The following is a 26,399-nucleotide window of genomic DNA, read 5'->3' on the forward strand; positions in this document are numbered from 1 at the left end:
AATTATATGGTTTACTTTTAAACTTTGTCTTTAGAGATGCTTGGTGGACTAATTTCTAAAAACAGCAGGAAAAATTTAATTTTTCCTTCTACTTCATGGAAAGATTTTACACGGGCGTTCCAGACGGCCGAAGCCGGTCAGCTCCTTGGAGAAGACATATGGGCCAAATCCAGCCTGCATCGAGTCGCAGCTCATGGATGTTTTTGTGTTTATTCCAGATGCTGAAACACGACATCACTAAAAACTATTTCTGATGTCAAGAACCAGGAGGTCTGAATCAAGCTGCTTCCTAGAGTAAGCGTAAAACTCATATCAACAGTTATTTAAGTCACTTTAAATAATGTAACATATCGGTACATAAAAAACGCTTTAAAGCACATGTGTTAAACTCGAGGCTGGTGGGCCAAATCCGGCCCAACGTAGCTTTTTAACTGGCCCTCTAGGTTCTAGATTAAACATTAAGTCTGCTTAAATATCATGTTTTCAATCAAATCAATACAATGTTTATCTGTTTACTACAAATTATATCAGTTAGTCCCTCCAGTTTCTTGTGAATTATTGTGGAAATTCACACAAAATCAACAAATACCCACGCTTTTTGTGTTAATACATAATTGGGAGTTTATTGCAGATTTTTCTCAGAAATTGTCAAAAACTTTCTTACTTGTACTAAACAGTTGCCTCAGCTTTAATTGATCTCAGGTTATAATCCATAACCTATACAGCGAGGAATTAAAAGTTGCATTTAACGTCATATTTCCAAATTAGCACTATAAACATTTTGATTTTTGCACCAAAAAAAATCACAAAAACAATCGCAAAATTCTGGAGGGACTGAAAATATATTCAATATTATTTAATTTTAAGAATTCATTTATGTTTTTAACAGTTTAACGAGTTTTATCAATACATTCTGGCACAAACGGCCCTTTAAGAGCCCAAAATGAGTTCAACACCCCTGCTCTAAAGGTACTATATTTGACAGCTTGGGAGGTTTGATACAAAGAAAGAAAGAGGTTCTATGTCAGCAGAATGAGCAAATATGTGTGAACTAATGTAAAATATGCAAACTGGTTGAGAAAAATCCAGAGTCTTCTGCAGAAAACAGACATTCAGAGTAAAAAACAACCTTTTTATAACATGACTGAATTCTCTGCTATGTAAAGTCAGGTTTTTATGCTGTGTACTCGCTGTAAACCAGAGGACTTTATACATTTTCCAGTGATTTTGACTGTTCTGGGTTTGAGTTTCACATGATAGGAAAAAGCACAGAGAATGACTGTGAAATTAGATTCCACTCCTTTTTAATCTTTCCACAGTTTCCAGCCACTGCAGTGAAATCCTGTTTTTACCATGAAACAAAACTTTTATTTTTTAAATAGGCCTTATTGTTTTGGGATTTCATTAAATGTAGCAGTCAGATATCTGGTATAGCTATACATATGAGGCAATTACTTTCTTTATGATTCATTTGAGTTCAGAAATTCTGTATTTTCTTCCCTCCAATTCATGCATGATTTTTTTCTTTTGTTTTATGTAATTATATAAAGTAATATAAATAGTCTTATGGGATAATGCACTTGTATATTTTTGTAATACCTTTTCTTGAGTTTGAGTGATTTAAAAACAGTTGCAATGTTGTTGTTTTTTATTATATTTGTATGTGAAAGAGATTAGTAAATATGACCTAATTATCATAAAATACTTTGAATTCACTAAGATTTTTCTAAAGTGGTCAAATGACAAAAACATCTAGTTTCTGTCTAAACACAAACTAATTCCCAGCAGTGGTTTATTTCTTTATGTTTTTCATCACAAGACACTTTAAATCCATCACTCTGCGCTGTTAGGAGACTGTTGCTTTTTGAACTTTGACCTTATGACTTCATAAATACAAATTCCCAACATGTTATTGTTTTGAGGGAATGCTGTTCAAATAAATAAAATCAGTTTGCTGATTATGTGTTATATTTATTTATGGAAAGTATTTAATCTGTAGACTTGAGTCTGATCCTGATTCCTATTACTGTTAAAATAAACACATAATCCTATGAGAAGTTTGATTGCAAGTTATATAATATTATAAAATCAATAATCTGTGTAAGAAGATAATTTTCTCTCCAACATTTAGATTTTTTCCGGCAAATAGCTACTGGAGAAAATGTAATTATTGCCATGGATAATAGTCAAGCATTGCTTGATTATATTTATTTCTGTATCAAAAAAATAGGTCAACTTAAAAATAGTGTAAGTCAGGGGTAATAACTTCTGCTGAAATGATTAAAAAAATGTTTTTAAAATAGACACAATAACAAATACAGGTTGTAGCAGTTTATTAAAGGAGTAGTTATGATAATAAACATGATTCATTTATTTTTAGATCTGCAGCGCTGGAAAAAAAATTAAGAGACCATTGCAAAATGATCAGTTTCTCTGATTTTACTTTTATAGATTTATGTTTGAGTAAAATGAATATTGTTCTTTTATTCTATGAACTACTGACAACATGTCTCTGAAATTCCAAGCAAAAATTTAGTATTTATTTACAGAAAATGAGAAATGGTCAAATAACCAAAAGATGCAGAGCTTCCAGACCTTAAATAATGCAAAGAAAACAAGTTCATATTCATTTACGAACAACAGTACTAATGTTTTAACTTAGGAAAAGTTCAGAAATCAATATTTGGTGGAATAAGCAGGAGGTTTTCAATGTGGTTCAGTGCAGTGGCCTCTTAAGTTTTTACAGAGCTGTAAGTCATTATGTCAGAAACTATGTTTTTATCCTTTGTATGCTATACTTTTATGTTTTTCATTTTAAACTCCCACCCAAAAAATAAGCAAAATTATTGTTCTTCAAAAATGACAATAATCTTTCTATAGTAGATATTCATCAAAAAGTACAACTTGCCTTTTTTCAACAGTTATTTCATGTTAGCGGCTCTGAATTAGTTTTTGTTTGTTAAACTCACCTAAAAATTGACCCTTTAGATTATAAAAGTTGTAAACTCCTAGTATAAGTACAGTTGAAAGCAGATATTTTTATACAGTATGAGAAAGACACATACATTTTTATTTCTGACATAACATTAGAAGCATTACTTATAGTTTTGTACAAGAAGTAATGAGAAAAAAAGACCATAATATTGCTCACCGGTCCAAATTACTTTTCAGATTAAAGTAAATTTTCATTTAGTTTGAATATCAAGAGGCGGTAGAAATACAAAATACAAGTTAATTAAGGTCCAGATTCAGGCTTTGGATAGTTATCATGTTATTTTCTGGTGTTGGTCCACTGAGTTTTGTTAAATCAAAAGCCATTGCAGTCATCCACTAGGAAATGTAAAATTTTCTTTTGCTGCCCAACTTTAAAGGGAAACTGGTTTAGGATTTGGCACCTGCCCACACAGTCCAATCATACTAATACTTTAATAACCAGGAGATTACTGAGATGGAACTGGTCTAATCTAAACTTGTTAGAGAGTTTATGGAGTAATTTGAGAGGAAGACGAGTTGAAAGCTGATTTTACAGCAACCTGGGCTTCCTGTCACAGGCTGATCTCCTCCAGCTGTTTATTCACTTTTAGTAAACTTAATAAATGTTTACATCCTTGCAAATAGCCTGTTTTTGTTCACAGATGCAAGCAATTTTTTTATTATTCTGCTCAGCTGCACATTTCTTTGAATTAGTGTGTTTTTTAAACAATGGCATTTTTTTATTACTCTGTAATTTTGCCCTTACTGTACATTCTTTTCTTACTTTATGATATTTCCCCACTAAGTGACAATAAAAGTTATTTTTATTCTATTTTTAAGTAGTCAACATTTCAGAATATATATTTTTAATTATTATGATTTGCATTTGGTCTTATATAGGTTGCTAATTTTCAGAGAAATGGAACATTGAGTTTTTTAAATATAATTTCACTTCATCAAAACAAAATGATAAATTCAGTGTATCAAATCAGTGTTTTTCAGTTGAATTTGTAAAACAATAAACCTTCAGATTATATTCAAATTTCCTACATTTTTTTCTTTTACATATCAAGTTGTAGTAATGATAATGATGTGTATGGAGCGTCTTTGATGCCATTAAATCCCAGTTTTGGCTGTCAGATGCTTTGGGAACTGCCTGATAACACTGTTGCTCTACATGCAATAGCACCCCCTATGGAAAAACGTGCATTTTTTTATTGTAGTTATTTATTCTTTTGTCGTACTTGGAACGTTTTCTATTTTTTAAATCTATAACCCACATCGATCAAATGAACGGATCTAATTTTAAAGTCCTCCAAAGCAGCACTTGATGGTGTCAAAAAACAAGACGGGATAAATAACAGCTTTTTGTATTGTTTCGAAATATATAGACTCTTCTTGAATGAAGTACTTTTCCCCTCCCAATTTTTATTTTTCAAATAATATTAATAATTGTGACATTTGTCGTTTCTGTTGAGGTCCCAAACGGCTCCCATCGCACGAAATTCACCCAGTAGCCGTTGACGGCTCTTTAGGTGACGGATTGAGTCCAGAATCAACAATTTTCTTTTCCCGTTTTCGTTTATTTTTTTAGGGGGGGAAAAGGAACAAGAAAGTAAGCCGATCACCTCCTGTTATCTTGTGCAGCATCGATCTAATCAAAGTTGGAGGCAGTTGTTGCAAAGACGTTTTCTTTCCGTGTGTCTCTGCGTGTCTTTGCAGGAGGTTAGAAAGCTACACCGTAGCAGCGAAGCTAAGCTTATTCTGCGATACATCCTCGAGACAAGTCGGGACAAGACCAGGTCAGTGGATGGACGTTTCCAACACGCTATTAACTCTTCGGTTACATTAATCTGAACCCGAGTATGTTCTTGTTACCCCCGATGGTTAGCTAAAACGACGTTCTGTAGAGAAGCAGTGATATTTTTGTGTCTTTATTGTTGTTGTTAGCCAACGGTCATGTAGCATAGCTTGGGAGTTTGATTTGAAATGGACGCGTTGGCTGTTCAACTGTGGGATGTTTTGCTTGTTTTATTCTACATATGAGATGTTTAAGTTGTTTCTGGTGTGATTGGGTGTTAAGGATCAAAAACTACACACCAGATGTTACCGGATAAACGATAGCTTGGTTTGATGCTACTCGTAGGTTGGGCTAGCCTACCCTTCTGCTATAGCATACACTGCCATCACTCGAATTAACATGTTGTATAACTTATTTCTAAACTTAAGTAGATTTATATCCCTACGTTGCTTGTATTTTTAATGATTTCAGCTGGTGAGTTGTGTTTACAGTGGTAGTTTTCAACCGCCCTACGTTAACGGCTCTAGGCCGTTCTCCTCCGCCATTTTGTTTTGTCCGCTAATAAAATCGTTTGTTCTGCTTCATCTCTGTTGCCATCTGTGAATGAGCGCCGTGAACGCGTCCGGGTGTAATGTGAGCGTGTGCTGGGATCGAGCGGGTCGTTTTTGGGGAGTAGTGGACGTCTCAGACCTGCTGTAGGTGTTGAAATGTGTTATGAAACAACGCAGCTCCCCTCCTCCCCAAAGAGAACAGAGAGGGCCTGTGTGTAAAGGCAGCTAACCATAATTAGCTACAAGATACATTTATTTTTCACCATCATACTTCAGTGCAGGGCTGCAGGTGGACGTGTTGTAGCTGTGGACTGATTTTTCTCTCTCTCCTCAAAGATCATTGCCACCCATGGTTGCCTGGAGCTTAGCAGGCCCTCTTTGTACGTTTGGTCCCCTGTTAATCCCCGTACAACACGTAGTTCACCAGCCATCCCACGACCTAATTTTCTAATCTCATCTGGCTACTGAGGCACGCTGGAGTGCTGCTGTTCTATGATTATAATGTAAAACCATCAGTTAGGATGTGAATCTATATTTGTTTGTCTTGTATCAGACAGATAGTAATGCACCAATCAAATCAGATATTCAGTTTTCCTTTGATCAGCAATGATTTCTTTGTGCTTGATTGTTAAAAGCATCAGAATTGAAAATTAAGCACAGTGACAAACATAATGTTCTGTGGTAGCAAAATCAGACAAAGGTTAGGGATATTTTTGATGAATAAATGAAATTGATCTTGTAATGATTTTATTTTGCTTTGGGTTCAAAATTGCTTACCTTTATTATAGACTGTAATGGAAATGGTTTTTTTTCCAGAAACAAATGAAGCCTGGCGGGCCACCAGGCTTTATTTGTACCCCCACCAAGCTAAGCATTCCTTATTTTTTTTATGTTTGCATTTTTTAAGACTTTATAGTTGGTGTTCAGATGTTAGTCTTCCAATTACACATAATTAACAATTGATATTTTAAAAGAATTCCTGTCAACTTTAAACATTTTTTAACTCAAAAACACATCAGTACACTGGATGAATGACGGGGGGAAACCCTGCTTTATAATCAATGTTTGGTGCATTCAACTGTTGAGTTAAAATTAAAATTACACAAATAACTTTTTATTGGTTATAGGCCTTAAAAAGCGATTTTCAGTTAGTAGGTCAGGGCAGCTCTGGGTCGTTTGCTTCCTGTTTGAGTCTCCTGGTCTCAGGTAGAGTTGGGCAATGTGGAGTTATTAGATTGTGAAAAGAGCTACACAATATAACCAGTCATTGTCGTCATTGTGAGTTCAGTGTGGGCAGTATCACAATTGGATGCTGTATTGTTGATGAACCTCCGGTGTCTTCAGTGGTTTTACCTTGTGTAGGTTCTTTGTGAACAGAAACAGTGGGCATAATTATGATCATAGAGGACAGAGGCTGAGAAAATCTGATTTAAATGCTTTCTACGTACAACAATACGTAGAAAGCATTATTATGAAGAATAATAAATTCCAGCCAAAATGGAGAGGTCATAATATTGTCTACAGGGCAGAATCTGTGTATTTCTTTTCTATGCTCTTAATCTGACTCATCAGTTTTATTTAATCTTTTAGCTTCATAAAAGGGTGGAAATTAATTAATTTAACTCTAATAAATGTAGCACGTTATCACATCAGTGTGCTCCACATGCTCTTATTAGTCCTGATTTTATTTCATATATTGTTTTGCTGTTAGTCTTTATATTAAACTAGTAAAAACAAATAAATTGCTCCTTGATGTACTGCTTTGGCAGTACCTGTCGATAAAATGGTGAACATTTCTTCCCATTTGTTGGATATTTAACTGTAAAAACATTTGGTTTGGCAAACTGAAAAGATGCAGGCTCTGCTGTTTGAGTTAACTATTTCACATATTAGGAGGGGATTGTAACTATCATGTATTATGCCAGATTACTTTGTTATAATTATACAAACCATCAGTCTGAGTTCACGTCTGGTGAAATCACTTACACTGGTACCTTAGCTATAGTTTGGTTGCAGAGTGCAGGTATGTTTCTTATGTCAAATATGAACTTTGTGAAGGGAGATCTATAGCAGCTGAATGAGTCTGTCAGTATAAAGAAAACTCCTATTTATTTTTGCTCATCTGCAGTGATCGATGGTTCCAGAGTGAGCACTCTGATAGTTCACACCTCACATTAGAGTTGTGTCTTTAGGTAGAAAACATTGGAATAAAAATAACTAATGTAGTTCTTAAAGATTCAATGTTTTTTTTTTTGTTTGTTTGTTTTGGAAACCTTTTTCTTTTCTTTTTTTACCCAGCATATGTTGACTAACATGCTGGGACGGTTAGTGATAGACTTGTGGTCCAGTTTACCTCTGACCATCATCTCAGGCTCCACTCAGTAGCATAACTTTGTATATGCTGAAAACTCTTGAATTTGTTTTCATCCCAGCATGGATAGCAGTTTTACCCAACATTATTATTACAATAATATTTTAATTTTGCCAGTGTGTTTTTTTTCTGCCTGGCAGTAATCTCAACATAACAGTCTTAACATAAGTTGAAAGCTTGATTGATTTGGGCACCGTAATTCCAACAAAGTGTCTTCCACTGATTATTTTCAATATGCTGCATTGTGTTTTTTAATTGGTACGCTGTGTACATTAAAATTAATCTTTTTGTAGGTGCTTGTGTCACTTCCTAACTGAAATAAACTGGTAGGGTTAAAAAAAACCGACCTTTGTCAGAGGTATGAATATTTCTGAACATAATTGTATATCACATGATTTATTATTTTAATAAACCTTTTAATCTTTCTTTACTTAAGTTGGTTTACGAAACACCTTTTTGGTGTTTCTGAAGCCATATTTTAGATCGGAAGAGCTTTCTGTTTTGTTTTAATTTTTATCACTCATGTTATTCATTATAATAAAGTATTACACCTCCTACTTTTGTCTTTTTTTGGCTTTAAAGCTCATCATGGGCAATCAGTACAGGTTAGAATTGTTTTACACTTTTCAGAATAAGTGATGAAGACCCAATTAGAGCGTAATGGACGCTGTTCAGCATCGATGTTTAAAGCAGTCGGACGAGGTTAGAGCAGCAGCTGAATCCTGCCGGAGTGGACAGATGTCCATGCTGGGTGTTTTTTATTGATGATGCTCATCAAATGGAGTTTAATCTGAACGCTCGCTGGCCGCCATGAACTCGTCTCCTGACCAGGGGAGGAAAGAACTTGCAACGTGTTGCCATAGTAACCTGGATCCTGCGTTTCGGTCTCTTCAGACTGTTGCCAATAATGAACACGGCGCTGCATTGAGCCCGTTCTACCACAATGCTGAAACCGACCTGCAGGCAATTAGTGCCGTTATGATGATGATGTGAAATATTTGTGCTGTGTTCAAAGGGTCGTGCAGTTTAGTTTGTCACTGCAGATATATTTATTAAAAATAAAAATGCCATTGCTAACGGCTTTACCAACTTGACCAGCACTTTTTGCTGCAGATCTGATAAGCTCTCCCTTTTTATCAGGCTTAACATTACAATATATTCACAATGATACAGTAATGTCTGCCTTTTTAACATGTTTTAAAATATTAATGTGTTCTGAGTGAAATCCACTGAAATTTTAGTAATTAAGACTGATGCTCAGGAATCATACACTGCAGATGGGCTTAATTTCAAATAAGTTACAGCATTCATTTCTTACATCATTGTATTACATAATTTCTAAAAAAAAATTAGATATAGAAAATTGCCTTAATGAAAATGTGTTTAATATTGGTGATGGGTAATTATTATATTGTTTATCCTTAAATAAATTCAGATTACTTTTTTTGCTGTTTTCTCCTTTGTTGTTTTCATGAGAGCATTATTAAATATATAAAAAATGAAAATAGGATTAAATGCAGTTATTGTGTGATAAAAGTCACACTTCTTTATGGTGCCCTGAAGAAGTGTTTTTAAAATGTTTTTACTGTTGTAAAACAGTCACAGTCACACAGTTACCTAAAAACACTGCAGATAAGTATTAAATATGCATTTTTTTATCATTACTTTTTATCATTATCACAATAAATCACACCAAATATTGTGATTAATCTTCCCTGTTTAATACCTGCTTAAAGTGTTTTAGTTTTCCAAAAAGAAAATTATTGGAGCAAATCTATAGAATACAACTGTGAATAAATAATTTTATTTGTACAAAAATTACATTTTCCACCTTAGATTACGGTTAAATAGGTGTACCTTTATATATTTTAATTTATTAGTCTTCATAGTTTCTGGTTTTTACCTAAAAATACCTTCACATCATTAATGGTTATTTGTTGTGCTAAGATAATCTAAATATTTTCATTTGTAAAGATGAAGTGTGATTTATTGTTAAGTATTATTTAAAAACGATAACAAATTAAAAAATGTTACAGAAAAGTTAGCCTTTTGCTATTCTCTTTGTAGTTTAGTTTTGCCAAAATAATCATCTGGTTTAAACTGTGAAGCACATTGTTCCATTTCACCGATTAGGCTGTTACTATTATGCAAAAATTAAATTACTTTGAAAAATGTTGGATTCTGGTATTTTTACATATGCAAGTGAGAAAAAAAACACAGAGATGAAACTGCATTTATTCCACTAGATGAATAGATCAGTCTTTAAAAGTGTGATGCATTTATAAAGCCAGCAAACCTCAAACAAACGATCAGATTTTATGCTCTGACTTTTCAGATGTTGCCTGTCATTTTCGACTCTCACAGACTTTCTCTCTCTGTTTCCTGAGCATCCCTGGTGTCGGGTCGCTCACCGTCTCTCCCTCTTTGTGCCCCAGTCTCAGGGCTCACCATACTCAATGAGCGGACAGCGCAATGTCAGAGCGCTCTGGGCAAACTGCAAAGGGGAAGGAAGGCAAAACCAAGTATGCGTCTCTCAACTTGTTTGATACATACAAAGGAAAGAGCCTTGAAGCACAAAAGCCTGTTGGTGAGTATTTGCTTTGTGTCGCGTTGTTTACACATCAAAGAGAAATCTTTTTTGAAGGATCTATTTTTAGTTCTCTACAGACGACCTGCTCATTCATGCTTCAGGTCTGTCTTGATTTCTGCTGCAACCTTGATGCACAACTTTGTTCAGTCTCTCATTGATCTTTTACCCACCTTTGAACTTACTGTCTTTGTTTTGCAGCAATAGTTACGGCTCAAAATACTAGGGGTGCACAGATTTTTAGATCTTCTGATTTCCTTAATTTTGGGAGATTGATGATTGGCCGATACTTAGATGTAAAACCGATCTTATCTACCTCAGCAAAGGTTTAAAAATCGACCACTGTCCTCTTCTGCTGTACAGTGAGAGAGGTTTGACTGACAGGTCAGGTTTGAACGTTTGCAGTTAACAATATTCACCCCAGTTTTGCTCTGTTTTGCGACATTTCAGACAAAAAAAATTATAGACCAAAATCGGAATCAGCAGGTCAGGCTTTTTACAGATTGGTAATCTGCGATCGGCCAGAAAACTGCAATCGGTGCACCCTTACAAAATACGAGAAGGTTGTGTTGTAAATTATAACGAGCATAAACTGACACAAATGTAACTTGTTCTCATTTCCCAGGTTATATTTTATTCAGGGGTTTGCCATTAGACTTCCAGGAACACACATCGCTCGTGTGTCGTCGTGGTGTCTGAATTTAGAAACTCATGTCTAAGAATTGTTACTCTACATCCCACCAAGCCTGTAACCTTAGTTCTTCTTCACCTGAGTTGCATATTCAACAGAGGTGGCAGCAAACTTGATCCCTGTCATTTGCCCAGTCTGTACGCTGAGTAGATACGGCAGGCGTCACGTTTCAATGGTCCGTCTGTGCTCATGGCCCTCTGTCCCCTCGCCAGTTCCCCCCCGCCATGGCCTGCAGTCTCTTGGTAAAGTTGCCTCCGCGCGGCGCATGCCACCACCTGCCAACCTGCCCAGTCTGAAGGCGGAGAACAAAGGCAACGACCCCAACGTCTCGCTCGTTCCCAAAGACGGCACAGGATGGGCAAGCAAACAGGAACCAGCAGACCCAAAGAGGTAAAGTGGGAATATTTGTCCGTATTTAATTTAATTTAATTTTTTTTACTTTTTATTTAAAGTTTTTATGTAATTGAACATTGACAATTCCCCCTATTCATGGAATAAACAAATATACCTGGAATTGTGAAAGCAAAAAAATACATCAAGACAAAAATAAATTGAAATTAATAAGAAAAAAAAAGCACAGCACACCTATCTGTACAACTTTGAAGCAAAAAGATTCTTGATAAATATTCAGGACATAATTTTCTAAGTATTACAGCAACAAAACAGATGCAGAGCTTTCAGACCTCAAATAATGCAAAGAAAGCAAGTTGATATTCATTTAGAAACAACAAAACTAATGTTTTAACTCAGGAAAAAGTTCAGAAATCAACATTTGGTGGAAAAACCAGGAGGTTTTAATGGGGTTCAGTGCAGTGGGCTCTTAGTTTTTTACAGATCTATGTGTTGAATTCTCTGTTTCTATTCAGTTGTTATTGGGGGTTTCAGATCTTTCTAGTTCACGATGACCAGGTTCGTTTTCCAATAAAATATGTATGATTTATCTTAATTATATGATTTAACATAGTCTCCAATAAGTAAAACAGAGAATGTGAGCCTTCATCTCCAAAATGTTCTCCTCCTCTGCCTTAATGTCCCTTCAGTGAGTTTGGATATCAGGACAATGTGTGTAAGATTTCCTACTTTTCCATGTTTTCTCTAACAAAACTTGTTGGTTGTCTGAGACTTGTTTTGCGATTGTTTTTTTTGTTTTTTTGTCGACAGTACCGATGCATTGTCAGCACCGCAGCCGGAATCGCAGCAGCCTGTGGCTTCACAGATAGCTGCACCGACCCGCCCGAGAACCCCACCAATTTCAGAGGTAAGACGCACATCCTGCTACAAATATAAAACAAAAACACACAAGTCTGATGTTGGTGTGTTTGGCTCTCCTCAGGCTCTGGCCCCACCTTCAACACAGGCCGTAGGGGCAAGGTCGTGGGCACAGGCCAGCGTTACACATGGAACACAAGGGGATGGTGAGTCCAGATTTAAGTACTTCCTGTTTCCGCCACGTTCTCTTTGTTGCCACCAAGTGTCCTTAGGTCTGTCACAATAAGCAATAAATCAGTTAATCACATGATAGATTAAAACAAACTCAATGATTTCCATTTGTATGATTTATCATTTTTCTTTTTTCGTTCTCTACCAAAAACTGGACGATAAAAGTCTCCAGTCTGGTGCTTTGGGCTCAACTAGCCGCTTTGTTTACAGAGGCTTCATAATTCACTTTACGTGTTTCTGTTTTGTTTATTTATTTTGGATATTTAAAATGTCTTCCAGTTTCTGTGTTAAATGTTAGTTAGAATTTAAAGTTTATTTATCTTTTAGAGTGTTTTGATACATATTTATGACATTACTGTTATGTTAGTTGAAAATGGTCTCAAAACTATATTATCAATTATCACAGTAACTTCTGGAGCAACATATGGTCCAGTGGTGACAGGTCTAAGTGTCCTTCCTCACCCGGTTTGCAGGTGGAAAGGGATCAAACCTACCGTCGCCGTTCTCTCGCGAGGAATTTCCCACCCTGCAGTCGGCTGGCGACCAGGACAAAGCTGGCAGAGAACCGGCCACTGCAGATCAGTGGTATGGGCCCGGACCAAGCCTCCGCCCCCAGAGTGAGCGCTCACCGCAACGCCCGCTTCAATGCTGTCACCATGCCGGTGTTCTCCCACGTCTAACTGACTCTTTGTGGTTTTGTTTTTGTCGTTGTTGTCAGACGTTACAAGTTGGCGGGACGGTGGGGGCCGAGCCTTGGCGCCCACCCTGCCTGGGGAGGGGGCAGCGGAGGGGGGCACAGGTGGAGCGCTGGTGATGGATGGGGCAGCTGGGGTCCCCCATCCAAACCCCCAGATCCAAGGGCCACCTAGGAATCCCCCTGCAGGCAGCCCCGCCTTGCCCCTGCCCCAGCCCCCCGTGGGGCCCGGGTTTCCTCCATTTCGAGGGATCATGCCACCCTTCGTACGTTTTCTTTTTTACTACCGCCATCTTATAGAAAAAAAAAAGAGTTTAACCAGGGTTTTTAATGTTTATTTGTTTGTAGATGTATCCCCCCTATCTCCCGTTCCCGGGCCCCTATGGCCCTCAGGGGCCCTACAGGTACCCGCCACCTGGGGAGGGGCCACCTCCAAGGTGGGTATCCAAATACTTTCTGTTTAACTTGTTGGAATCAGTTATTCCAGCGTTGTGATAGTTTTTTCTTTCTCTCTTCTTCCAGGTTCTCTCGTGGACAGGGGCCTGACAGCAGGGCCCAGGGCGGCCCTCGGGATTCAGGGGAAATGGTGAAACGCCCCTCCATCTTGAAGCAGGACGACCTGAAGGAGCTGGATGAGCTGGATCACGACGGAGACGATGGCTGGGCAGGTACGGAAAAAGAGGTTCTGTTGCAGCTCTTAAACAAATCAAATAAATGTTGTCGGGATAAAATGGTGCCAAGGTTTTCATATTTTCTCTAGAATTAGTGCTTCTTTCTTATAAATGTTTAAGAAACAAGTGTCAGTGAAATTGAATGAATTGAAATGCATCATGGCTGCATTTTACCAGTTTTATTACATTATGGGTTGTAGAAATGTGTTTAATAAATTATTTACTCTTCAACATGAAAAATCTGCTCTTTCTGCTTTGCAAAAGTGTTTTACCGTTGGAGCTTCTTTACATTTTGTAGCGATAAATCCACTAATTTCAGTATTTTTACTGGGATTTTATATGACCAACACTAAGGGCTGGATAGTCAGGGAGTTTGTTTACTATTTACTCTTAAACCTACCAGCTGCTTTCAGCAGCAACTAATTTGCAAATAGAGCCCACCTGTGTGTAATTTAATCTCAGTATAAATCCAGCTGTTCTGTGGAGGCTCCAGAGGTTTGTTAAGAGAACAAGAGTGAATAAACAGCTTCACAAAGACCAAGGGACTCCGCTTGAGATGTTTTAAAAATAAATATGTACAATTTTCAGTCTCTAGATTTGAAGGCTAGTAGAAACATACTGGAAAAGTTGCAGCAAAATGAATGCCACACTTCTCAGATTTTTAGTTGTAAAGCATTTAGAAAAAAATCCATAATTTTCCTTCCACTTTGCATATACTGTATATATATACAGAAACTAGTGAAGTTTTGTGTTAAAATGTGGAAAAGTTTCAAGGAATGTGGATATTTCTCCAAGACGCCACGACGACGTAGAGCAGCTCTATTTCGTTTTAGTTTCCAGTCCCATTAAATTCCCTTCTAAAGCATCGCAGTGGAAAACATCCTTATTTATGCCAGTAAATAATTAAGGAGTCGATGGGATAGTGATAGTGAATGAGTTTGATGCTTTTGTGAATATCACATTTCTTGCTTATCAAAGCAGAGTGGTTCATGTGGCTAAAAACACTTGGGGTAAAAAGAGAGGCAGGGAATCAAATTGATCTGAGTGATGAACGCTGAGTGAATGCTGCGTACAGAAACGACGCTGAAGCTGCTTCCTGTCTGAACAGGGGCGAATGAGGAGATTGATTACTCCGCCAAGCTGAAATTCAGTGACGATGAAGCTGAAGAAGAGGGAGACGAAGACAAAAGGGAGAGCAAGAATGACTCGCGGTACGTGAACAAGTAGGTCTATTTGTTCACGAGGTTTGATGCGCAGAGTTAAAATACTGAATGGAAACACAGTATACAGGGTTTTACTGTGGTTTAGTTTGTATGTTTGACTTTCCTCCTCAGTGAGCAGCAGAGGTCCCAGGACGCTCCCGCTGCAAACTCTCACTCCCGAGCCTCGGACAGCGGCGGGGAAAGTCGCCACACGCCTCCCTCGAACGCTGACGGAGCCCCACAGCCCCCCTCCAGCAAGCCAGGATGGGCCGAGGAGGGAAGCAGCGGCTGGGGAAACCAGGGGGCGCCTTCCAGCTATCAGGTGGGAAATCAGACCGCAGCAACCAGTTACTCTGCAAGGCACTGCTAAATCTGGAAATGTAGAACACTGTAAAAACAAAAGAATCACACAATCTTACCAAGTATTCTTGGTTTAGTTTCCAGTACATTTGAAATAAGACAAAACTAACATATAAGTAACTTCTCAGCAAGAAACAGGAGCATGTTTTAAGTGAATAATCCCTTAATATTGATGACAAAGTTCCAGTTCCACTGGCAGATTGTTTCATCTCTAACATGGAAAATATTTCATTATAATTTTGTTACATTGTGATAATATTTTTTGCTCTTAGAAAGAAACTGCCTCCTCCAAAAATATTGCAGTGGTATCAAAACCAGCTTTGGGTATCGGCATGAAGTTTGAAATTTTAACATCGTCACCGAACACCCTAGTTATTGATCCTCATCGATGAGAACCGATCAGGGCCCCAGTCTGATGCCTGTGATTGGACCGGGACCTCCCTGCTGTTTGCATGCTGCTGTCAGTGCAGATTATGGCTAACCGTGTCTGCCTGTATACAGGGGCGCAGGCCTGGATTGGGTGGCCCCCGGGAGCAGCCCTCCCCCCCACCTGGGCCGCTCCTCGGACCAGGGCCCTACTCCTTTTATCGACAGGTAGACGTTTGAACAGGGCCTCATAGATCAGCCATTTCTGCCATGAACTCATCCACCGCCTGCAGAGTGTATGGTTCAGCCATCTTTGCAGATGTATCTCAGTAAATTAGAAGATCACAGCAGGTTCAGTAATTTAATTCCAAGGAAGGAGATTCAAAACACACAGTTATCTATTTCAAGTCTTTGTGTTAATGAAAGCACAGAATTCAGTTTCCCATAAATGTAAAATATTAAATGTATGCCAATAAAAATGGATATTTAATGCAAAAATTTTGCACATTTGGACCTTGATTTCCAAACAAAATTCGAAACTTGCTTTCATCTGAAAAGATTAATTTGGACTTATGAGTTCTTCCTTCCACTCAACTTTCCATTACGATGCTTTTCATAAAGCTATGTGAAAAGCTAGCTTCTTTAGCAATGCCCGATTGAATCAGCTTATGCAGCAGGAACACAGAAAACACTGTGCATCCTGTAAAAAACAATCCCTTTTTAATCCATATTATGTACCACAGAAACTGAATTTAGTTTTTTTATTCAAAATTAACAGAAATAAATGCTTGAAATATATATAACGTGTGATGAATCTTGAGTTTCAAATTTTGAATTAAATCACTCCAGTACGTCTTTGATGATGTAATTTAATGAGATGCACCTGTTTTAGTTTTAAATCCGCTCTTTTGTTCTTTAGTTTTGTCTCTGAGATTCATTCATTGGACATTTTATGACACATTCCAGCTGAGTCATCTTTAGGACTTCATCGTTGCACATTAAAACCTTTTTGTAACTCTGCAGGACCGGCCGCACGGTCAGGGTTCGCTCCTCGGCCCGGGAAAACCCGCCGCTGCCGCCGCCCAGCTCCAGCCAGCATCAGCGGGTCCGGCCGCCTCCTCTCAGCCCGGCCTGCTGGTCCACGGCTCCCAGGGAGATGACGAAGACGAGACCTGGCGTCAGCGCCGGCAGCAGTCCTCCTCTGAGATCTCTGCGGCCGTTGAGCGAGCCCGTCGCCGACGCGAGGAGGAGGAACGCAGGATGGAGGAGGAGCGACGGGCCGCCTGCGCCGAGAAGCTGAAGAGGCTCGACGAGAAGCAGCAGCAGCAGCAGCAGCAGGGCAGCGGCCCGGCAGCCGCCGCCGGCAGCAGCAAGACCCCCGGCCTCGACGGGAACTCTACCGCTGCTACGGCCGGCAGCCCCAGTCCGTCGATTTCAGCGTCCTCCCCGAATATCAGCCAGCCGGCCTCCCCCTGCATGGACCCCGAAGAGCCTCCGGTGCTGGCAGCCCAGTCCGGGTCCGGCTCTGGAGCGAGCGACCGCCGGCGAGCCAGCAGCAACAGCAGCTACGACTCCACTGCAGGTTAGCGTCACACTCAGGAGGGGGTCCACTCATTGTTAACAAGTTTTGTGTGTCTAAAATTAAAGCTGCACCACTCTTGGTCAAAAAGAACCAGGAGGAAGATCTTAGCACTGTCAATAATGCTCGCGTACGTGGTTCTTACATGTGCTAATGGTGGAGAAACCGTTCCAGGAAAACTGTTTATCTGCTGTCATTGGTGGTCATGCTAACTAGCCTTAGCATTCATGGCAGGCTAGCTTTCAGGAAGGAGCTGTACAATAGCAGAGATAGAGTACAGTGTGACTGTCTCCTTCACAAGAGTGATTTACAGCGCTAGAGCCCTCCTCCTGGCTGTGATTGGTTGATAATTTTAACAATTATAAAACACTTATAAAGCTCCATAATACAGCTTTTAGGCCATAAAATGTCTGAAAAGTAATGTACTTTTTTTTCCTAGCATGACTTTCTGTCAGGCAAAAGTTTGAGTCGTACACAGACTTTTTCATTAGGTTTTGTGACTTGAGGCAGTGAGGCTACTGCTAACTACCTGCTAACAAACCCTTGCTAGTATTTTTGTGTTTATCATGAATTAAGTGCAAATTTATCACTCATTGGCTAGACGATATTCGTCTTTGGCATTGTGCAGAAAGCTTCACATTATTTGGTTAAAGCTGTGAAGCTCCACATGCGTTGTGAGAAACGCAGAGCTGCTTCTAAGAGCCACAAACAGACATCAGAAATTTAAGTTTTTGCAGTGCTTGATTTGTAACGCAGCATGTTCCCCCAACCATTTCCTTCATTACTAGTTCTTTTTCAGTCTTAAATTTTATTCATGATGGCATTAATAAGGTTTTAAAAAGTCTGAAATTTGACTTCTTGAAACCTGCAGTCACCCTGAATTAGCAAAGTCCTGTGTGGTTCATCCAGGGAAGCTTTAACTACTGTTGTCCACCTGTATGCAGATGTCCAGCAGTGTCCCCAGCCAGCTGTGTCCCAGCCACAGCAGCCCACTCTGGATGTCCCTCCGTCAGTGGAGAGTAAGGAAGAGTCCGCAGGCAGTCCTCACGTCCGTGCAGGAAGTGGCAGTGAAAGAGGCGTTGAGCCGGTGAAGATGGAGAGTTCTGGTGTAGGAGTGGGCCGTCAAGCCGGCGGTCTTCCTGGCCAGGGTTACTCCAAGTACCAGAAGTCTCTACCGCCTCGCTTTCAGAGGCAGCAGCAGGTCAGGGCTTGCCTTTGCTACATTTTTTAAATTGATGCTCACACTGGATGTCCAGAAGGGTCTAATAAATCTGCTTTTCTTTGTGCAGGAGCAGCTTCTGAAGCAGCAGCAGCAGTGGCAGCAGCAGCAGCAGCACAGTCAGGCTTCCCAGAGTCAGCTGTCCCCCCAGCCCCAGGCGCCTCAGGGTCCGTCCCCAGGCTCCACCCCCCAGCCGGGCCCTGGGCCAAAGCAGGGCGGACCCCTCTATCAGCCAGGCAGCATGGTGCGACCTCCACCTCTGCCCATGAATTTTGATCCTCGCTGGATTATGATGCCCTACATGGACCCTCGCGTGATGCAAGGTCGCCCTCCTCCCATGGAATATTATTCAGCTGGCATGCACCCGTCTGGTGAGTTGATGCAAGATCACAAAAAAACTCAACTATGAAACTCTGGCTGCATCTAATGACTTTATTAGTAATCGATTATTCTGATTATTAATCGAGTAGTCGGACAAAAAAACTGCCACATTCACCTGATGATTTATTTAACTGCTTAAGCTTATTTCATGAACTATTAGAAATGCATAAGAAAATGCAAATAAACAAATAATTCCCTTTTTAAAACAAATTAAATAAGCATTTTATTGCCTAAAATCAATGCAATAACAGCATTTGTTTAGTGTCTGCTTAATCTTCGTGTGTGTGAATTACGCATCTGCAGCTAGTAAGATACTCTTTCTGCTTGACTTGATCTAAATCATAAGAATAATCTAATGATTTTTTTGTATAATACCTGCATAGCAGAAAGGGCTTAATAGGAAACTTTTTATGCATTTTTACAGAATTTGAACCAGGCAAAGCTAAACTTACACCACTAATTACTGCTCTGAGGGTATTCTCAGAAAATGGCATAGAACCTCAGTTCTCTAGTTAATTATTTGATTTCCAAATTAGTTGATTATTTAAATAATCCATTTATCACAATTAATTGTTACAGTGAAAGCAACTTTTGTAAATTAACATGCTGATTGTAAACTATATTTTTAGGAAAAAATAATTTCACTATTGCAGGGCTTATTGGTCGTGAGCGATCCGATTCAGGCGGCTCTGGTTCAGAACCTTTCGACAGGCAGCAGCAGCATCCTGGCCACCCTCACCGTGGGACCCCCCCTATAGACCCAAAGCTGGCCTGGGGGCCGGAGGTGTTCCCTGGAGGAGCGGATAACCGCGGCCTGACGTCTCCGTTGAGACAGAAGCAGGAGGAGGAGGATGTGGGGAAAGGGCCCAGGTATTCATGTTTGATGTTTCTGAACGTTTGGTTTTAATTTATTTAATTTAAGTTATTTTTTTTTTTATTTATTTGGTGTGTTTTCACACCCGGTAGTCCAGTAGATGCCGTTCGATTGAGGACCAAAATTGCAACACTTGTTGCTTTTACACTGCTCTGTGTTAAACGAACCAAAACCTTTGAAAAACCCGTTCACACCCTCGTCTAGGGTTTTAACTTGTGTTTCTCTCTGTAGAAGTGACACTCCTCCACACCGCCTGCGCGACGGAGGACTGGGACCAGTTCAGCAGCCCAGCTCATCATCTGGGACCTCCAGTCAAACTCCTCCTCCTCCCGTTGGTGTGCAAGTTGGCAGCCAGGGAGGCACACACCACCCTCATCACTACATCGGAGGGCGGGGCAACTACAGCAACTTCCCCGACCAGGGTGCAAGGATGCCTCCCCACCCGCAGCAGAGGCAGGGCGAAAGAGGCAACCAGCCCCACGGCTTCACCCATCCAGATGACGGGCCTTCTCGAGGGCCTCAGCAGGTGCAGATATGGGGAGCCCCACATTCTCATTACGACCGTAACGGCCGTGCAGACCTCCCCACCATGGAGGGCAGCGCTCATCTTCCCCACCACCACAGCCACCACCATCAACAGCCTCAGTTCCCCCTTAACCCCCACAAAGTAGAAAACAGTCGTGACAGGGGTGGCGAGGCTCCCGCCAAGAAGACGGATTCTTCTCCACCTCTTCACCAGCCATCCCTGTCATCCTCATGCTCCTCTTCCTCCTCCTCTGCCAGGGAGGATGGGAAGGCGGCCCAGCATCACTCGCCACCTCTGAGGGAGGGTGAGGCTGTTGTAGGCGAGAGAGGCAGCAACAGTCACATGAAACCAGACAAACCAGGCCCCACGTTTCTGGCCCATTCCAACCAAAACCCTCTTCAGCATGGCGGTCATAATCAGACTCAGCAGCATCCTCACTCTAAATCAAACCAAAGAGGAGGGCGCGAGCATAAAACGGAGACGCAGTGGGGCCCACGGCCTGGAAGCAACAGCATGGGCGGGGGATCCTCCCACGGCAGGAGGGGTAACAATGCAGGAGGAGGAAGAGGAGAGGACCCCTCCAGTACTCCATCAGACCACAAACCCTCCAACCAGACAGGAGGCAGCAACCCCAACAAGAGGGCTGGTCCAATCAAGAAGCCTCTGCTGAAGGAAATAAAGAGGGAAGGAGTGGAGGTTGATGGAGGAGACAAACAAGGCAAGGAGAAAGAGCAAGATGGCGGCCAACCCGCCTCCATGAAGCAGGACGCGTCCTCTATGCCCCAGAATGCCTCGACTGCAACAAAAGAGGAGCAGAACCATACAGCTAAAGCCAGGAGTGGAGGGAAAGAACGGGCCTCTGGAGGTGGAGGAGGGTCCGGCAGAGGGTCCAAGGAAGTAGACTCATTGTCTTCTGGGTTTCCCTCCAGGAGGGACAGAGACCGCTCCTTCGAAAGAGGCGGAATGCCTGCGAAAGGGGGCAGACCCAGTCGGGGACGAGGAGGAGAGTTCTACCGCGGTGGCCGTGGTTACCGGGGTACGTACACTGCCAGTGCTGGACCAGCTGGCGGCGGTCGTGGTAGGATGGGAGCACGGAGTGGGAGAGACTACCGCTCCTCTACTGGGGGCGGCCACCACCAAGAAGCCAAGGGTGACGGATCTGGTGTTCGGCACGGCCAGGACCGGTCTCAGCATAACCCGGCGAGAGCGAGGAATCGCAGCGAGACCCGCAGCGAGGGCTCAGAGTATGAAGAAATACCCAAGAGGAGGAGGGAGCGAGGTTCGGAAACGGGCAGTGAGAGTGGGGGCAGTGACCTCGGTCACTCTGACAAGGAAGAACACCAGAAACCCAACTCCAAGAACTGTTCAGGGAATGCCGGAGCCACGGGGAATGTCTCTTCAGTGGCACCCAGAGTTTCTCAGGCTCGCGTGTTCACCCCCAGGGGGGTTCCCTCTAGAAGGGGCCGGGGTGGAGGCGGCGGAGGGGGAAACATGTACAGGGGCAGTGGCACCATTGGAGGGCCTGTTGGGGGTCACCGGGTCGGACCTGGCTCAGGTTCTTACGCCGGGTCATCAAAGTCTGCCACTTCAGGCCGGAAACAGCAAGGTCCACCTCTGACCTCTGGACCCAAAGATCTGGGTCGAGGGGGGGGTGCAGGAGAAAAGAAGGACAAGGTGGTAGATGGAGGTCAGAATCAAGGGGTCAACCCGCCTCCGCCATCTTTACCTGCCACGACGCCTCCTGCTGTGGCGTCTGCTGAGAATGGAGGAGTGATCATCCAACAAGCTGCAACCAATCCCGCCCCGAACTCAAACGCCCCCCCACATCCTGCGAACCGGGGCCACCCTCCCGGTGGGTTCGACCGACCCCCAAGGCGACGCCGTCATGGCCGCTCTCAACACCAGCAGGACAAGCCTCCCCGCTTCCGCAGACTGAAGGAGCGAGAGAACGCCGCGCGCATCAACGGCGGTGTCGGCGTCATCGGCGGCGGCAGACCTTCGTCTCCTTCCCTGAATTCGGTTCAGGACAGTAATGGAGGTCCGGCGGTTGCCCCCGTCGCAGGAAACGCCCCGAACCACGGCTCCACTCTGAGCACCAACAACAACAACAACAGCGGCGGGCAGCCCAACAACACAAACAACCATCACCACTACAACCAGAGCAACGCTGCCCCAGCCCACGCCCAACACCACCACAACCACGGAGCCAAGTCTCCGGACTTCACCAACCAGAACTCGGACCAGGCCAACGAGGAGTGGGAAACCGCCTCCGAGAGCAGCGACTTCACCGAGTTCAGAGACAGGGACGCCGGAGGGGGGAAGTCCTACGTCTCCCACCATCACCACCACCCGGGTAGAGGCGGCGGCGGCGGTCTGGTGGATCGAGATATGGCCGGTAAAGAGCCTTCTGCGAATAAACGAAGCTTCTCCAGCCAGCGTCCCGGGATGGAGCGACAGAACAGGAGGGTCAGCGCCGGAGGAGGCGGAGGGAGAGGCCCTCGCGGCCCCCCGGGCGGCGGCGGCTCCGGTGCTCCAGCCAACGGAGGTGGCAACCGTGGGGAGAAACGTGGCAACTGGCCATCGCCCAAAAATAGGAAGTGATGGAGTATTAAGATGTTTTGTTAGACGAGCCCACACACCCACCCTTCCATCTTAACCCCTTCTGATTGTTATTTCATGGCTTATCTGTTGACACCCCTCACACATTAGTGGATCGTGCCGTTTTATGGAGATGGTATTCATACTCACTTCAGCTGTTCCTTTTACATCCTGCGTACCGTCCGTTTTTGTAGCACTGTCTCTTTGTTTGGTCTTGCTCTCCTTTAGTTCATGGACCCCCTTTGTTTTGTTTTTAACCGCCCTTTAACAAACACTGAGAAGCATGTGGCTGTATCGCTAAGCTATACAAGCACCAACACGGCAGAATTAAAATGTTTGCTTAGAAACCCTGAACATGTTTGGATTGGGTTAATTTTTCTATTTATGTGTTCAGTTTCCACCACACTCTGACCTTGGGTGGGACTCGGGTAGCACAGGTCTGCATTGGTTCCCTCATGGAGGCAGAAAACTTGTTTTTAATCTCTTCAGACCATAAAGGGTTGAGGTTTCTGGTGGCTTTTGTTGCATTTTTAGTTGGATTTCAGCCCCACACATGAACATAGTTCTGTAAAGCAGGTCATTAAATTACTTCCCTGCTCACACTTTCCCCCTAATTCCTCCATGAAAAGATTGTCTGGTCACTCCTCGGTGCTCACCACCACCTGCATTGATTTGTCGTTAGTATAAGTGTTTTTGTTCCTTGTTCAGATACATGGTGTGAATTTTATTTTTGCTCTAAATTGTTAACCTGCTCTGACATTTCAGTAGTTATTAGTTGCTCATTTATTTTTATTTTTCTCTCTGTAGGATTTCTTTTTCTGGCCTCACCGTAGCATAATCCTTCCCTGCAGAAATCCCACAGGCTGCAAAAATCCCCAACTGAATATAGTTTGACCAGATGTGTTTGTGACGACTGTACTGATAGCATGATGGCTTTATTTTAACAACCATTATTTCCTCAGTGATCGGCGTTTTTGTGTGTGGGTTTTTGTTGGGGTTTTTTCCAATATAATCAATTCTGACAGGAGAGGGGGAAAAAAAATCCTTCATCTAAACGCCAGACTAGATGGTTAATGCAAATGTTTATTCTTCAGTAGATAATCGTATATGTTCGAATAAGCACTCCTTGTAGTATTTTTGTTTCATTTTCTTTATTCTTTCTTTTTTGTTTTGTGGTAACATGTTCGGGGATGTTACAGGACAGGTTTCGCCGTCCGGCCCCACAGAACGGAGCCAGTGTTGTACTTTTTTAAACCAATCCTCCCCTCTTTTCTCCGCTTACTGCCGCCATGCAGAGATCCGTCGCTCCTCGAAGGACTCGACGTCTGAGGGAGGAAAGCGATTTCTCACCCGGCACACATGCAGACGGGGCGGGCCGTTAACCGGGACAATGCCGAACATGTGCAGTTCACACGGTCCGTGGGATTTTTACTTACAACAACAACAAAAAAAAATGGTGACCTGGAGTGATGTAGGATTACACTCGTAAAAAGTGTTTGTTTTTTTTATTTTTATCACACGTAGGAGACGTAAAGCAGCTTATAACAGCATCCAAAGTGAACTAAAACGATTTCCTCATTTGCATCCATTCTGTCACTGCTGTAAGTTGGGGCTCTTGTTTGTTTACTGACAATAGTTTTGAAGATTGTCTCTGGGATGTTGTGAGTAGGGCATTTGATGAACTGTGTGTGTGTGTGTGGGTGTGGGTGTGTGTGTGTGTGTGTGTGTGTGAGCGCGCGCGCCCGTGTGCATGGGTCGGTGTGTGTTTTCTGGTGTTAATAACTCGGGGAAGGGGGGGCAGGGACTGGAGGGGTTAAAGCGAACGGCAAGCGCATTTTCTGCCTTGTTTGCCCCCCCCACCTCCCTCTCCTCTCCACATGTGATTTAACAGCTATAAATCTTCTTAAATACATCCACATGTATACATTCAGCCGTGTGTATATGTTCAGCATCCTAATAAAGACTCTCTGCAGTGGAGAATTCTCACTTTCTTTCCTGTAATTTAAAGCACCGGTTCTCCAGCAGGCGAGTGAAGTTGGACGTTTTTATTTTTCACTCTGAATTCTTCTTAGCATGAAAACACCGCTGGGTGCTGCTTGCATTGCCTGTTACTGGTTTATACATTGATAGCTGTACACTTAACACTGGCTCCAAGAGTCTCTCATCCCTCCTTCAACGTTGACGTGCACATTAATGTATGTACCCATGTTAAAAAGATGAACACCAGTCGTGTGTCTCGGCGAAAGATCTCTCAAAGATTGTATTATGTTTCCAGACATACTGAGGTACACCGAGTGGTTCAAGCTGTTTTTAGCATTTATGGTTTTTAGTAAAAAAAAAAAAAAAAGGAGCCGTAATATACACACATGTATGTATATTGGTATGTATCTAAGTTTTGTCTACCCCAGCTTACATTCCCACAAACAAATGTTGCAATTTTTAGTTCAAGGGAGCAATGTACAAGCAGAGAAGTGTCTTATTATAATAAAGTTATACAGAGAAGGCAAAAGTTAAATAAACTACTTTTGATTTAATGGAAAATAATTGCAAGTCTCGTTATTGAAATGATGTTTTCTCTGCAGCCGCATTACGACTGGAAGTCTGGGTTCAGGTGACAAAATCTACAGACAAGCATCTCTATGTAGATCTATTTAAATTAAAATATCACTGAAGTTAATTTAGTTAAAAAAAATTGTGACTCATTTTCTCTTCATGGGGATTTGCATAAGATGTCTCACACTGCAAAAACAAAATCTTACCAAGTGTTTTGGTCTGTTTTCCAGTGCAAATATCAAAGTACACGTGAAATAAGACCAAACTTACAATGTTTCAGCTAAATATAGGAGCTCATTTTGATTAAATAATTTCTTAACATTGATGAAAAAGTGCTAGTTCAACTGGCAGATTATTTCACATATACTGTGGGGAAAATGTCATATTACCAGAACATTTTCATCAACGTTAAAAAATTAACTTGAGCTCCTTAACTTAATTTAAGGAGCTTAATGCTTAAAACTTTTATCTTGCTGAAAAGTTGCTTTTAAGTTAATTATGTCTTGTCTCAAGTGTACTAAGAGATTTACACTAGACAGAAATGTGTCTAGTTTTTTTGGGTTGTTTTGCAGTGAAAGGACAAAGTCACAATTTAAAAAGAGTTTGTTTTTTTTGTATAAATTTCTAAAGGCTCTTGATTATTATTCAAGTGTGGCTCAGTTCAATATGTGGTTGATTCAGCTATTGTGTAAAAGATGTCAAGGTGCAAATGTTACTGATGAGAGACCTTTAAAAACACAAAGTCTCCATGTTTAGTCTGCCATGTTTGTGTTCTTTCAATTTAACATCATAGTAAATAGGACTACAAACATTAAGTGACTCACTGAAAAACAGACTTGGTTCTATTGATGCAGTAATTAATGCTAAGGGAGCCCCAGACAAGTAAGGTTTACTCAATAGTTTTCAGTAGTCTGGCATTAAAAGTCCTTATCTAATATTTTATATGTTCATATTTTATTTTA

The 26,399-nt window shown here is 41.6% G+C and overlaps 1 protein-coding gene across 6 annotated transcripts; it reads left to right on the top strand.

Moving 5' to 3' along the window:
* Positions 1-4,446: 4,446 nt before the first annotated feature.
* On the top strand, positions 4,447-25,425 carry prrc2a (proline-rich coiled-coil 2A). Of its 6 annotated transcripts, none has more exons than XM_032581723.1 (18): positions 4,447-4,588; positions 4,696-4,775; positions 10,132-10,283; positions 11,187-11,364; positions 12,136-12,232; positions 12,308-12,389; positions 12,888-13,031; positions 13,133-13,374; positions 13,457-13,545; positions 13,631-13,776; positions 14,888-15,002; positions 15,114-15,303; positions 15,843-15,935; positions 16,731-17,289; positions 18,231-18,487; positions 18,576-18,876; positions 19,516-19,756; positions 19,992-25,425. In XM_032581723.1, exons 3-18 carry the CDS (start codon positions 10,169-10,171, stop codon positions 22,885-22,887), a joined length of 5,745 nt encoding a protein of 1,914 aa, XP_032437614.1. In that variant the 5' UTR covers positions 4,447-4,588; positions 4,696-4,775; positions 10,132-10,168; the 3' UTR covers positions 22,888-25,425. The 6 variants fall into 6 exon arrangements, with proteins under 6 accessions (XP_032437614.1, XP_032437616.1, XP_032437615.1 ...); XM_032581725.1 differs by having other exon boundaries at positions 19,540-19,756; XM_032581724.1 differs by having other exon boundaries at positions 14,888-14,990.
* The last annotated feature ends 974 nt before the right edge of the window (positions 25,426-26,399 follow it).

The sequence above is a fragment of the Xiphophorus hellerii genome, chromosome 13 (genome assembly GCF_003331165.1).
Source record: "Xiphophorus hellerii strain 12219 chromosome 13, Xiphophorus_hellerii-4.1, whole genome shotgun sequence".
Taxonomy (NCBI): Eukaryota; Metazoa; Chordata; class Actinopteri; order Cyprinodontiformes; family Poeciliidae; genus Xiphophorus; species Xiphophorus hellerii.

Coding starts and splice junctions, on each gene's coding strand:
- prrc2a (XM_032581723.1), top strand. CDS start 10,169: ATGTCAGAGCGCTCTGGGCAAACTGCAAAGGGGAAGGAAGGCAAAACC. Junction 12,390..12,887: donor ACATGGAACACAAGGGGATG/GTGAGTCCAGAT, acceptor CCCGGTTTGCAG/GTGGAAAGGGATCAAACCTA. Junction 13,032..13,132: donor ACCAAGCCTCCGCCCCCAGA/GTGAGCGCTCAC, acceptor CGTTGTTGTCAG/ACGTTACAAGTTGGCGGGAC.